The sequence below is a fragment of the Alosa pseudoharengus genome, unplaced genomic scaffold (genome assembly GCF_046254945.1).
Source record: "Alosa pseudoharengus isolate Yale_2024_CS ecotype anadromous, Long Island Sound unplaced genomic scaffold, YU_APseudo_1.1 YU_APseudo_1.1_scf_12, whole genome shotgun sequence".
NCBI classification, from domain to species: Eukaryota; Metazoa; Chordata; class Actinopteri; order Clupeiformes; family Clupeidae; genus Alosa; species Alosa pseudoharengus.
Window position 1 is genome coordinate 28,429,592 of NW_027468587.1, and position 14,257 is coordinate 28,443,848.

The following is a 14,257-nucleotide window of genomic DNA, read 5'->3' on the forward strand; positions in this document are numbered from 1 at the left end:
CTCTTTCTCTCTCTCATTCCACGTTGGAATGTCACAGACACCATTTCCACCACCAGCAGGGGCCAGGGCCATATTATAGCATGTGCCATTCTGCTGAATTAAGGCACTGTGAACCACCAAGGGCATATTATAGCATGTGCCATTCTGCTGAATTAAGGCACTGTGAACCACCAAGGGCATATTATGCCATGTGCCATTCTGCTGAATTAAGGCACTGTGAACTACGACGCTTTGAGTATTTTCATAGTCAATTAATCTGTCGATCACTTCCTTAATTAATCGATTAGTGATTTAATCGATAGAATGATAATCAGTGTTCCCCAAGATTTTGTGTACACGTCAAATATATTTAGCTTAGTGTCACAGAGTAACTAAAGGAGGAAGTATATAAGTCTAAGAAGCTGCAATCCGTAATTTTGAGGTATTTTTCTTGATAAAATCACCCAAACCAATTACCAAAACAATTGGCAGTTAATGTAATAGTTAATTGATTTATGGTTGCAACCCTACTGTGAACGCCATTAGTAACAGAACAGGAAGAGATCTAGCCTGACATCATAACTGGGGCGGAGCATCACCACATAACCAGAGAAAGAAATTAGTGAATTAGTAAGCAGATCCTGCATGTGGTTAATCAGTTAGCATGTGCATGTGTGTGTGTGTGCGTGTGTGTGAGAGTCATCAGAGTTATATTCTTATAAATAAAGAGGTTTCTGTGTTCAATAAAGCTGATTTATTTACAGAAATATATCTGATATGAAAATGTCCCAGAGATACAAAGACTCTTGGCACACTGTCTGTCATCATATAAAGCCCGCCCCATGGTGGATAAGCAGTTGTGATTGGTTCCTGGGTTTTGGGTGATAAATCGGCTCCAATGGGATGGTCTCTAGACGGAGCTGCAGGTTGGTACCTCAGCACACAGTTCATTAGGTCCTGGAAGGGCAGGAGGTTAAGGCAGCAAATTAAGGCACTCCGCCTCCCAGCTTCAGATTCAGGCAACCATCCTCCTACAGGTTCGATCGGGTTAGCCAGGGGAACTCCTGAGAGAGGAAGAGACAGATACACGCGCACACGCACGCACGCACGCACGCACACCACACACACACACACACACACACACACACACACACACACACACACACACACACACAGACACACAGACACACAGACACACACACAGACTTTATCAGGATGGAGCATCCTGGATGCTTAAATCTGTGTGCTCAGCTGTATGCATTTGTGTATGTGGTCAGCATGATATATGTTAGTGTTTGTGTGTGTCTGTGTGTGTGCATGCGTGCGTCTGTGTGCATGTCAGAGGAGTCACAATAGAGCCAGTGTTGGTGAGGGTATGTGGGTGTCCAATTTGTCACAGTTTGATTGACAACGAAAGCCTCATAGAGGAATTCTGAGGTTGCCATGACACCCAATCCTCAAGAATGTCTGTGTGTGGTTGCTAGGAAACATTCCAAGTAAACATACTGGGGTCACCCTCCTAATAATGAGAGGTGCCTGAAATAGAGGGCCAGGTGGCGGTGAGGTAAGTTTGTGTGTGTGTATGTATGTATGTGAGACACACATCCTGAAATGCCCTTGTGTGCACGAGCATGTGTGTATTTCCAGGGGTACTACAAACACTCTTCTCTGTCTCTGCATCGTTCACTGAAGGGCAGACTGAGATAACTAGCTAATTAGCAAACCTAGCTCCATGTGGGGAAGCAGACTGCTCCATTGGATCATGTCAAATAAGACTACATTTCAAGAGGAACCAGTGATTAAGGCCCTCAGGCCCCTAGATAGTGTGTGTGATGTGTGAGTGTGTGTGTGTGTGTGTGTGGGTTTGGCATTTGTCAGATAAATAAACAAATGTTAGTCAGGTATGAGGTATTAGAAAGAGTTGGGTTTAAACAATAAAATACATTTGTGTCATTTGCATCCGGTATGGGTGTGCATTAGTGTTCTAATAATCCTAGTCGACTAGTCGTCAAAGTACTGGTCCAATGCAAGCTGTTGGCAGTGGGTGTTTCCTCTTTTGATGGTCATCCATAGCAAACGTGTTCTGTCTGTGCCAACGTGTATGGCACTTTAGGACAGCTGCGCGTTTTTTTGATACTTCCATGTCCCAGTGGAACAGGACTCATTTTGGAACAGGACTCATTTTTGATACTTCCATGTCCCAGTGGAACAGGACTCATTTTGGAACAGGACTCATTTTTGATACTTCCATGTCCCAGTGGAACAGGACTCATTTTGGAACAGGACTCATTTTTGATACTTCTATGTCCCAGTGGAACAGGACTCATTTTTGATACTTCCATGTCCCAGTGGAACAGGACTCATTTTGGAACAGGACTCATTTTTGATACTTCCAGACATAGAAATGCTTGTTGAGCCTTTAGCCATTTTTTTCCATGACAGTGATTTTAATAGTCGACTAATTGACTAATTGACAAAACCCCTTGTGTGTACATGCATGTGTACATGTGTGTGTGTGTGTGTGCTTGTGTGTGTTACCTGCTGTTTCCTGTCAGAGGCAGGGTCTATTAGCACGTTGATGAGTGAGGGGTTCAGCCAATCCCTGAGACTCTCCTGCAAAGCCAGGCGGAGCTCTGCAGCAGTCCGCACCAGGAAGCCACGCCCACCAAACGCTGTCATCATCTGGTCATAGCGGGCATCAGGCAGCAAAGTCACAGGGGGAGCTCTAACACACACACACACATTTACGTACACACACACGCATGCACACATACAAACGTACACACACACACACACACACATACACACGCAAACACACAAATGACATACAGTACATGTTACACAAAAGTATTTTGATTTGGTTCATATTGGTTCATGGTTCTTGTGTGTAGCAATATTCAAATTAACATAGTGAGTGTGTGTGTGTGTGTGTGTCTGTGTGTGCACGTATGTGCATGTGTGTACGTGTGTGTGCGTATGTGTGTGTGTGCATGTGTGTGCATGTGTGTGTGTGTATGTATGTGGAATTCTAAACATTTGCACATATGTCAGGGTTCATCTCAGCCTTCAGAAGCTTAAAAGCTTAAACGTGTTTCCCCTCTGAGCTTCATGTGTCCATAACCTTGAGAGTCATAGTTTGATGATGCTTATAGCTCCTGGCATGAGCTTTGATATACAGTGACTAGCCCTTTTCAACATCAACATCAAAACATCCTTTTGAACTTGTCAGAATGGACTACTTTCCAATGAACAGTGATCATGTGACTGCAGCCTCACTCTCTGATAGGTTGAAATTGAGTCCATCCTGCTTATGACACTCACACTATGGCGAGGTCTCCCATCTTCTCCAGCTGTGCCCAGGTGTCTGCGTCCACTCCACTGTAGATGCCGTTATTGTTGATAACAATGATGACCACAGGGAGCTTGTACCTGAGAGTGGGAATGAACAAGACAAGAGCTAATGAGGTTAGATACTGACAGGGGAAGAGCTAATGAGGTTAGCATCTGACAGGGGAAGAGCTAATGAGGTTAGCATCTGACAGGGGAAGAGCTAATGAGGTTAGATACTGACGGCGGAAGAGCTAATGAGGTTAGCATCTGACAGGGGAAGAGCTAATGAGGTTAGATACTGACAGGGGAAGAGCTAATGAGGTTAGCATCTGACAGGGGAAGAGCTAAGGAAATAAGCAACTGACAGGGGAAGAGCTAAGGAAGTTTGCAACTGACAGGAGAAGAGATAATGACGTTAGCATCTGACAGGGGATGAACTAATAAGGGTAGCAACTGACAGGGGAAGAGCTAATGAGGTTAGCATCTGACAGGGGAAGAGCTAAGGAAATAAGCAACTGACAGGGGAAGAGCTAAGGAAGTTTGCAACTGACAGGAGACGAGATAATGACGTTAGCATCTGACAGGGGAATAAGGGTAGCAACTGACCGGGGAAGAGCTAAGGTAGTTAACCACTGACAGGAGGAAAGTGTTATACAATACAGGTATTGTATTGCTTCATCTGACTGGGGAAGATCTAAGGAAGTTAGTGTGAGTGTGTGTGTATGAGGTGTAGGTCCAGCAATTCACCTGCACATGGTCTCCACCTCCATGCCTGAGAAGCCGAAAGCGCTGTCCCCCTCCACACACACCACCCTCTGGGGGGCGCTCTTGCTCTGCTCCAACATGGCTGCTGCAATGGCAAAACCCAGACCCACTCCCATGGTGCCGAAAGTGCCTGCATCCAGCCTGATAGAACACACACACGTCAACACATGAATGTTGCGCAATATTATAGGAATGCTATGGGACTGTTGCGCAATATTATAGGAATGCTATGGAATGACTGACTGGAGGAACTGAAGTTCATGGGAACATGAATGCAGGTAATGGTAATGTGGATAGAAATAGGAATGTCATGGGAACATTGACCATGAATGTGGGAACAACATGCAGTAACTTAGGAACATTGTGAAACTGATGATATATATAGGCACACTGAACACTATGTGAACAGTGTGTGCATGTGTATATGTGTGTGTGTGTGTGTGTGTGTGTGTGTGAGTGCTATGGTGTGTACCGACCGGTGTCGGGGCAGGCGGTTGAGCAGCATGGTGCGGCCCACGTCCATGGTGTTGGCGCCCTCGCTGATGATCACGCAGTCTGAGGGGAGCAGCTCGGAGATGTGCAGGAAGGCCGAGTAGTAGTTTAGCATCAGGGAGGGCGCTAGTGCCAGGGCCTGGGACATGACACACACACACACACACACACACACACACACACAAAATTACATACAGTTCACAATTCCCACAGTTTGTATATGTCTATGCTTATAGTTATTATAGTTTATAGTAGGGGTGGGACATTCGAAACTGACATCTCGAATCAGTGTCGAGGTTTCGAAGCACAAGTGTACACAACTGCTCCAAAACGTGGTTCAAAACAGCCATGTCATGTGACCACTGCTTCGAAACATCGTTCAAAATTCCCATGTCATGTGACCAAAGCTAAGTTAACCTTCGGTGCATTTCACCCATGTCATTGGTGTCGGCGGCAGGCTACTATGTACCTGTGCGTTTAATTAACAGTGTAGACTAAGCAATAGCCATGATGGTGTAGTGGTTAGTTAGGCTCCTCAAATGTGGTTTCTCTCTCCTTTTGTTTTCTAAGCTTTTGTTTCAGATAATATCTGTTAATATTTTTTCTTACTCATTAACTACACAGTGTCAACTAAACTCTCAGAATGGTCAAAAAGCAAACAGATTGCAACATAGAGTTTTTAATGAGAAGAAAGTGATTTAGAGAACACTAGCGGCAGCAATAAGCTTCTCTTTATTGTCACTTCATGTGGTCTCCCATCCAGTTATTGACCAAGGGCATCACTGCTTAGCTTTGGACTAAGACTATGAACACAGGTAACACAGTGAGCCACGACTTAAAAGACATCTCTGATACGAAGCATTTGACAGATTTGTTTCACCCGAACAGCTCTGAGGTGTCGGAATTGTTTCGAAGCTTTGAAACAATCTGGCACAATTGCTTCAAATGTTTCAATGTTTCACAAAGCCTCGCTTTGCCCATCCCTAGTTTATAGTTACTATAGTTACATGTTGTTTAGTCTACTGACTACTACTAATATTGGCATCTTTTATTTCGGCTGTATGACTTTTCTTCAAACTGTTAACACATAAACATAAGCAAGTGCGTATGTCCTTGCATCAGCCAATTACTGACCTTGGACATCTCGGCGTTGGCAGCCATCTTCCCTTTAAGAGCCTTCCACCACTCAGAGTCCGCGGGGTACGACCACGGATCCTTCTGGAAGATCTCCAGCATCTGCAACACACACACCTATCAGTGCACACATACCCAATGCAGCATGGCCCACACCCTCTGTGTGTGTGTGCGTGTGCGTGCATGCGTGCGTGTGTGTGAGTGTGTATGCCGAGATGTGTTCACCTGTCTGACTACTGAACGGATATCCCCCAGCAAGGCAGCAGCAGGTCTCACATTGTTTCCCAGCTCCTCTGCACAGAGGTCCACCTGTAGCAGTCACACACACACATGCACACATACACACACACACACACACACACACACACACGCGTATACAAAGAGACACACGCAAATACACACACACATGCACAGACGCACACACACATTAATGTAATGTTGATGGATCTGTTTGCATTTAATTTTGCAATGTGTCTATGTTTGTTTTTATGTACTTACGTGTGCAATTTTAGCCAAGGGGGTTAAAACGTAGGGGATAGTCTGATCTGTGTGTGTGTGTGTGTGTGTGTGTGTGTGTGTGTGTGTGTGTGTGTGTGTGCATGCGTGCGTGCGTACGTACCTGTATGATCTTGACGTGGGGGTTGAAGCGAGGGGTGAAACCAAAGTGAAGCATCCAGTTGAGTCTGGCTCCCAGTAGCACGACCACATCGGCATGCAGCAGGGCTCTGGACACACGCATACACACGCACACACACACACACGCGCATACACCCGCACGCACACGCACAAAGACACACACACGCACACACACACACACACACACGCATACACCCGCACGCACACGCACGCATACACACGCACACACACACACACACACAGACACAAAGACACACACACACACGCACGCACACGCATACACCCGCACGCACACGCACGCATACACAAAAAGACACACACACACACACACACACACATTCACATGTTACACCCATTCACGTCTGTCTGTGTGTGTGGCCATAGTCTACACAAGCTACGCGAACGTGAATGCGCCCAATTACGCAAAGAGGGTTTGACGTGTAGCTGCAAAGCGAAACGCGTGTTTCTGATGGGACGCATCGTCCACGCGTAGACTATGAGAAGGCACTTCAAAACGTCTGTGAGCCTTGGGGTTTTCAACAGCATAAGCGCTGCTTGCGTAGACTATGAACCAACCCTTAGTCCCTTCACGATCCAGACAAACACACACTGTTATATAACTATGTAACACGTCATTTGTGTGACATGAGAGAGTGAATAGGTGTTCCTGATGTGATTGTGTGTGTGATCTGCGATCTTGGTGGTGTGTGTGTGTTCTGCGATCTTGGTGGTGTGTGTGTGTGTGTACCTGGAGCGGGCCGCAGACACACTGTTGGGATGCTCGTCCGACACCACCCCTTTCCCCATGGGAGTGGCCAGAAAGGGCAGGCCACACCTCTCCACCAGTTCAGTGAGTTCTGACTCCGCCCTGCCATAGGCAGCACCTGAAGACACACACACACACATTCTAGACAGATACTCCACACAGACAGACACACACACACACACACACACACACACACACATTCCAAACAGATACTCCACACAGACAGACACACACACACACACTATACAGATACACATATAGCACATACAGTACACATTGTAAACCAATACTGTACAAACCCACATACACATTCTAACAGTTACATTTAGCACACTCCACAAACTCACACACACACACACCTATTCACATGCACACACATATCATGAACACACAGTGATTAGTATGAATGTGAGGTATGAGCATTTCTGTGTGTGTGTGTGTGTGTGTGTGTGTGTGTGTGTGTGCGCACGTGTGTTTGTGTGTCAGGGGAGCAAGTGTATGTTTACCTTTGCCAATGATGAGCAGAGGTGTTTGGGCCTGTTTGATCAGAGTCACGGCCATTAGTACATCAGAAGGGAGCGCCAAACTCACTGGGGGCGGGAGACAACATGTCACCTGCCTACACACACACACACACACACACACACACACACACACACACACAAAGTTTATGTAACAGATCAACAAGCAGTGTATTCACCTGTCAGTGTTTGAATAAATCATCTTGTTATATAAAACAATTAGACACACCTACACTCCCATGGACTATAGACTATATGACAACTAAGAAACAGCATAGTTGCATGTTCTAATAAATGAAATACAATACACAAGCTGGAAGTTGATTTTCTGAACATTCAAAATTTGTAACCAACAACTGCCAACTTTGGAATATTGGGGTTAGTTGGCGTTTGTCTGTGGGGCAGTGTGCAAGCATCTTTCAACAACAAAAAAATACTAAGACAACCATGTAATTCTGTTGCAAGAGAACCCAAAACACATAGGAACAAGTATCCAAATACTCGTGTAACAGCATTAGTCTGTGCCAACACAAGCACTCATAATATTCATCTTCTGTTGCTACACATCCATTCCAACAGCATCCATCCTTATGGACCCAGCATGGACCCAGCCTGAGGCCACCTGGTGGACACATTGGCCATTACAACCTATTGACTATTGCAGCGAGACTATCCCTACCTGACCTGCAACTGGTCCACTTGAGCGTTCACCATGTCCCCAGGAATGTCCACATAGCAGGCGCCTGGCCGGCCGTACTTGCTGGTCCTCACAGCCTGGGGCCGGAAGGGGCAGGACAGAGAGAGAGAGAAAGAGAGAGAGATGTCTGTGGTGTGATGGTGGTGTGTGTGTCTGTGTGTGTGTGTGTGTCTTTTCGATGACGCAGGTTGCGTGTGTATCTTTTCGATGACGGAGGGTGCGTGTGTATTTTTTTCGATGACGGAGGGTGTGTGTGTGTCTTTTTCGATGTCAAAGGGTGTGTGTGTATCTTTTTGATAACGGAGGGTGCGTTTGTACCTTTTCGATAATGGAGGGTGTTTGTACCTTTTCGATAACAGAGGGTGCGTTGGTACCTTTTCAATGACGGAAGGGATGGCTGCCAGGCTGCTGGGTCGGGCTGAGAACTTGCTGTAGAGACGACAGGCTTCCACCTGAATAAATAAAACATATTCAAATACACAAACAATCAAACAATCCAATTCAGTGTGCGTGTGTCTGTGTGTGTATCCTGTACCTGGGGAAACTCCTGGAAGGCACCTGTGGTCTCCTGGTTCTGGTCTGAGGAGCCGCCGATCACCACGACAGGCCTGCAACAGCGCAGGAGCACAGGAGTATGATGGGAGATTAGAGAGAGATGACGTAACATTAGAGAAGGGCGTGAGAGAGAGTCAGAGAGGGGTGAAAGAGTCAGAGACCGGATGTTGAGAGGACGTACGCTGGCGTGTATGTCGCCGCTTCTCATCTCCGACCTAACTGATGTTTTTCTGTGGATTCTATTTGACCCCTAACACCCCCCCCCCGCCCTCATTGTTAAGCGACCTTGGGTACCATGAAAGGCGCTATATAAGTCCAAGTTATTATTATTATTATTAATACAGGACAATACTGTCTGAGTTCTGTCTGTCTCAGTGATGTGTGAGGCCCACCAGAAATTCATGCAGGGGTTGAACATACCCCCCAGAGGGGAGTACACACACACACACCCACGCACAGTCACACACGTGCACATACATGCACGCACACACACACGGCGCACACATACACACACACACACCGCTGCATGAGACCTACCAGCAGTTCATGTTGGAGTTGGCCATCCCCCCAAGGGCGTGGATGAGACCAGGCCCTGACACCACCAGACACACCGCCGGGCTGAGAAAGAATACACACGTCAGCAGTGGTACACACATACACACACAACCAGTGCTAGAGCAGGTACAGTACATTTATATTTTTCATTTTGCATTAACGCACAACACAAACACTTACTGTCCTGTGAGATACCCTACTGCAGAGGCAGCATAGCAAGCCTACAACACACAAGAGAGTCCAAAGGAGTCACACATGAAGACAGGACTCACTCTTGAGTAGTTACATCCACAAAGGAGTCACACACAAGAGGTGTGGGGATCTTACCGCCTGCTCATTGCGCATGCCCACATACTTGATTCCAGCAGCTTGGGCTGCCATGGCAACCTCAATCACCGGAACTCCCACAATTCCAAACATGTATTCCACATTCTGTAAACAGAACAGAGACGGTTCATCAGCTGTACTCGGGCAGCCTCTGTTTATCCTGTAGGCCTACTCTTATATGCCATGGCAAACTAAACGTAGAGCCTTCTGAAATCACCCGGAGGCGAACAGACTTCTCCTACATTTCATTTTTTATAGATGTGAATGCATATACTTCAGTTACTAGATGTGTTGTCATGTGGTGTCCGTTCAACTGGCCCATGTGCATGCTGTTTGCAGACTTTGCCTCTATTGCTTCAATTCCCTGTGCGCTTGCGCAAACTTTCCACTCACGACCTTTCACTTAATTTCGGCTGCAGAAATCAACGTTGTTATTCGTATAGTGTTGTTACATTTAACCTACGCTAATTAAGAGCTAAATAATTTCAAATGGCCTTGCAACAGTAGGCCCACTGGACACACCCTAAATGACATGTATGTTAAATGACATATAGCCTTGACGCACTGAAAGTTCCTTGAACTCCTACAGTATTCGGTCCCGCATGCCTGGTTAGTTGAGCGATCGTATAAACTTAGTGCGCTCATGAGAAACTGGCTGTAACTCAACACAGCAACTCAATACTATAGAAAATCAACTAGGCTTATTTTGCAGATTTTATAGGAAGAACAGCGTCAGTAGCCTACCAGCTACGCCAAATCTAATTTACATTTTAGCCTACCTGAGCCCTGAGCGCTTCTGCAATGATCTGGGCTCCAGTCACCTTCTCCATGATTTCTAGCTAATGCAACATCGATAGGCCTACATCACATTTGTTTCAAGTGAACCAGATTACAAAATACCAGGATTTTTTTTCTTTATCGATGTCATTATTGCGCACCTAGTGCGCAGACCGGTCTCATTTCACCATAGACAGACACTATTGTGAGAATAGTCAGAGAATGTCTAATAAGGGGAGAACTGCCACTCTCGGAAAACTTCCGGTTTCTGAACTGGTTGCAGTTCCTTCTGTGGTTCCACATGAGGGCGCTCGTCCACGAGTGCAGAATGCATGGAGGTCTATGGAGCTGTACCCCTCAAAATCCACTTTTCTCAGGATATAATTTTTTTTCAAGTAATTTGAGTATTGTATTCGAAAGAGGAGGCAAAGACAATACACTTGGTTGAGTATTATATTTTTTAGTCACTTAATTGTTCTAAAAAGCCTTTCAAATGTGTCATTGACATCATTCATTAGCACAATGCTAGCGTGTTATGTGCAACAACGACCCAACCTGTAAGAAATCAAAAGGACATAAGTACTCGTTCATTCAACTTTTGACCTATAACCCATGTTGAAGTTATACAAACTACAATCAAATCTGAGATTTGTCAACGACAATCAGGTGAAAGAGACAAATTTAGCCGTCTAGCTCCATTGACTCCCATTCATTCTGCACTCATGGCGATCGCCCCCAGTGGAACTCTGGTGGAACTGCATCCAAAATTCGGTACAATTTACTGTCTATGCTTAATACGGAGTGGCGAGGCTCTCCGTAGACGGGCTCTGGAATAGTCTTGAGTGAGAACAACCAAATCAAGTGCAATTTTGACCCGCTTCAGTTTATGAGAAACCACGGAGCCCCGTAAGGATCAAAGTGGTGACTATTTTTTCAGAGTTCATTTTGCGTTCCTTTGAATACGGTGGAATCTTTAAGGAGACTAAAAAAGCCTTTGCAGTCTCTATCCCATGGCCATGAAATGCATTGCAAGTAATAAGGGGCTCCACACAATAGCCTACTTTTGCAATTATTTAAAGTTACCTCACAATCGTTTTGTATTATACTGCATGGCCACACACAACATGAACACCTTCTTTTCAACTTTTTAATGTGTGCTTAAATAGGCATAACTTTGTGGCTATGTGCCATAACTAAAGTGTGATAGCTCTGCTTCATCCATAAGTGAAAGGTCAAATCAAAGTACAAATGAGCCATCTGACTTTAGATCTACACACCACCTGATAGTACACATTAACACACACACACATCACAGTACACATTAATGCATACACACACACCACCTGATAGTACACATTAATGCACACACACACACACACACACACACACACACCACCTGATAATACACATTAACACACACACACACCACTTGATAATACACATTAACACACACACCACCTGATAGTACAAATTAACACGCGCACACACACATACCCCCCCCCCCACCTGATAGTACACATTAACGCAGACATGCACACACCACCTGATAGTACACATTAATGTAAGAACACATTATATACACATGAGCACAACTGTCGGACCAGTTTATTGTATTTCTAAGGCAAAACACATTTGGGATTCACTTTAGCAATATTCTCTCTCTCTCACTCACACACACACAGCAAATATAGTGAATAGTAGACATTGATTAGTGTAGACACAACAGAATTGAAGTTGTGTGTCTGGTATTCACTGCCAGACATATACTGTATTTTCCGGACTATAAATCACACTTTTTCTCATAGTTTGGCTGGTCCTGCGACTCAGGTGCAACATATATGTTTTTTTCCTCTTTATGACACATTTTTTGACTGGTGCGACTTATACTCCGGAAAATATGGTATATATTCATTTTAAAACTCATGTAGTTCTGTTACTACTCTGAATCACCCATTTAACAGAGAGACACAGAGCAACTTGAAGGTTGACATGATTTATGACTAATTCAATCTCATTTACACATGTGTGGTGGTGTTTTTCCCACGGTCTCATTTTCAACAGTCCATTGAAGTCGTACGTTAAATGCTCAAGATCTTTTGCCACTATCTGGATGACCTGGTTTGCACAGCAAGCACACACAAATCTTCACAAACACCAATACGCTGGAAGAGAAAGATTACATTAAGTGGATTGTTCTTCATATGGTCATATTTAGCCTATATGATGTGTTTGTGCATTGTTTAGGCCTATATACTGTGATGTAGTCTTGCTGTAGTGGGCACTGTGATGTAGTGTTGTTAGCTGTAGTGGGTATATTGTGATCAACCCCAAATGTTAATATGTATCCTTGCTTATTTTAAGTGGGTATACTGGGATGGTGATGCTTTTTAAGTGGGTATACTGCGTAGTCCTGCATATCACATAGACTACACCACTGCCTATATGGACATACACATATGAGGTGTTTGGATTTTCCAGGCAGCCAGTGTCCCTTCGTCCACCACGCATTACACATAGCATGATTACGATGTTTTATTCACATTATTTATTACGACTAGTATAGATCATGCAGATTACGATACGGAGTGACAGAGTGGGTTACCTTGCCCCAGCCACAAGTCCTGCTGGCATAAACCTCCATGAGTTCAGGAACCTCACGCCCATCACAGCAGCCAGGATCCCAGAGGTGCCTGACATGAAAAGCACAACAAATGCATCGCGGAAGACAACATCAGCACGTTTGTGCGTTATTAACAGAAATAGACAGGTTCTGTTAATGTTAAAAGGCTAACCAACCCAGCGAGACCCAGAAATTATCAGAATTCTGAGACATTTGGTAGGCGCCAACCCCCGCCAGTACTCCGAACAGAAGTCCCGCAACAAGCGAGGCGATGCTTCCTGTATACAAAGAGAAAGAGTGAGGGATAGCTTTGTTGCCAACACTGCAAGAAAGTACATGTATTATCACAATGTAACCTAGCGTTGATTGACATACCTGCTTTAACGAAGCCAATTATACCCCCAGAAGTTACCAAGACAGCGTAACCATACCCAATCAGGTTGAAGGCCATCCTTTTCTAGTTGCTGTTAAAGTAGGTTAAGGTGTTTTAAATTAAAACTTTTAATTGCTTTCTGTGTCACTATTAAAACACCTTCAATGTTGGTTCGTCTGAAAAAGTTAACAAGCTAACCAACCATGCACTTCTGTGTAGACCGAGAGAATTTTCACTTGTTACTAATAAGTCTCATGACTTCTTGAATATTACCGCCGCCTAGCGGTTCGGATGCAATATTTCATGACACACGTTTATGAGTAAAAAAAATCACATGATCTGTGGTAGTGGGTTGATGTAATTATGAGATAAAAGTGAGTTGCAGCAAAAGTGTAATGACCAGTGTTGGGCAAGTTACTGAAAATTAGTAATTAGTTACAGTTACTAGTTACTTCTTTCAAAAGTAATTCAATTACGTTACCAATTACTGTATATCAAAAGTAATTAGTTACTAGAGAAAGTAACTTTTGAGTTACTTTTAAGTCTGCTTTTAAAATGTCAATATGAACAGTACTGAACAGTCACACACACAATAAACCTAATTTTTGGACCTATTTATTGTAGTTTCAACGGCCCTTCAAATCAATAGCCTTGTGCATGAGTTCTCAAACTTTTTCCGACCACAAAACATTCTACAATGCATGGCCTCCCTGACCTTGTTTTGCGCCAC

The 14,257-nt window shown here is 44.5% G+C and overlaps 2 protein-coding genes across 2 annotated transcripts; both read right to left on the bottom strand.

Moving 5' to 3' along the window:
- Positions 1-718: 718 nt before the first annotated feature.
- hacl1 (2-hydroxyacyl-CoA lyase 1) lies at positions 719-10,694 on the bottom strand. The gene is made up of 17 exons (XM_076280665.1): positions 10,537-10,694; positions 9,758-9,862; positions 9,611-9,651; positions 9,413-9,493; positions 8,856-8,928; positions 8,695-8,772; positions 8,303-8,397; positions 7,609-7,721; positions 7,085-7,220; positions 6,320-6,425; positions 5,926-6,009; positions 5,701-5,802; positions 4,551-4,705; positions 4,057-4,215; positions 3,301-3,408; positions 2,518-2,704; positions 719-1,043 (listed from the first exon to the last, which is right to left on the bottom strand). The coding sequence occupies exons 1-17, from the start codon at positions 10,585-10,587 to the stop codon at positions 1,011-1,013; spliced, it is 1,707 nt and encodes a 568-aa protein (XP_076136780.1). The 5' UTR covers positions 10,588-10,694; the 3' UTR covers positions 719-1,010.
- A 1,427-nt stretch (positions 10,695-12,121) lies between these two features.
- tmem14cb (transmembrane protein 14Cb) lies at positions 12,122-13,774 on the bottom strand. Its single transcript, XM_076279498.1, has 5 exons — positions 13,730-13,774; positions 13,530-13,618; positions 13,331-13,432; positions 13,137-13,224; positions 12,122-12,696 (listed from the first exon to the last, which is right to left on the bottom strand). Exons 2-5 carry the CDS (start codon positions 13,603-13,605, stop codon positions 12,621-12,623), a joined length of 342 nt encoding a protein of 113 aa, XP_076135613.1. The 5' UTR covers positions 13,606-13,618; positions 13,730-13,774; the 3' UTR covers positions 12,122-12,620.
- Between the last annotated feature and the right edge of the window lie 483 nt (positions 13,775-14,257).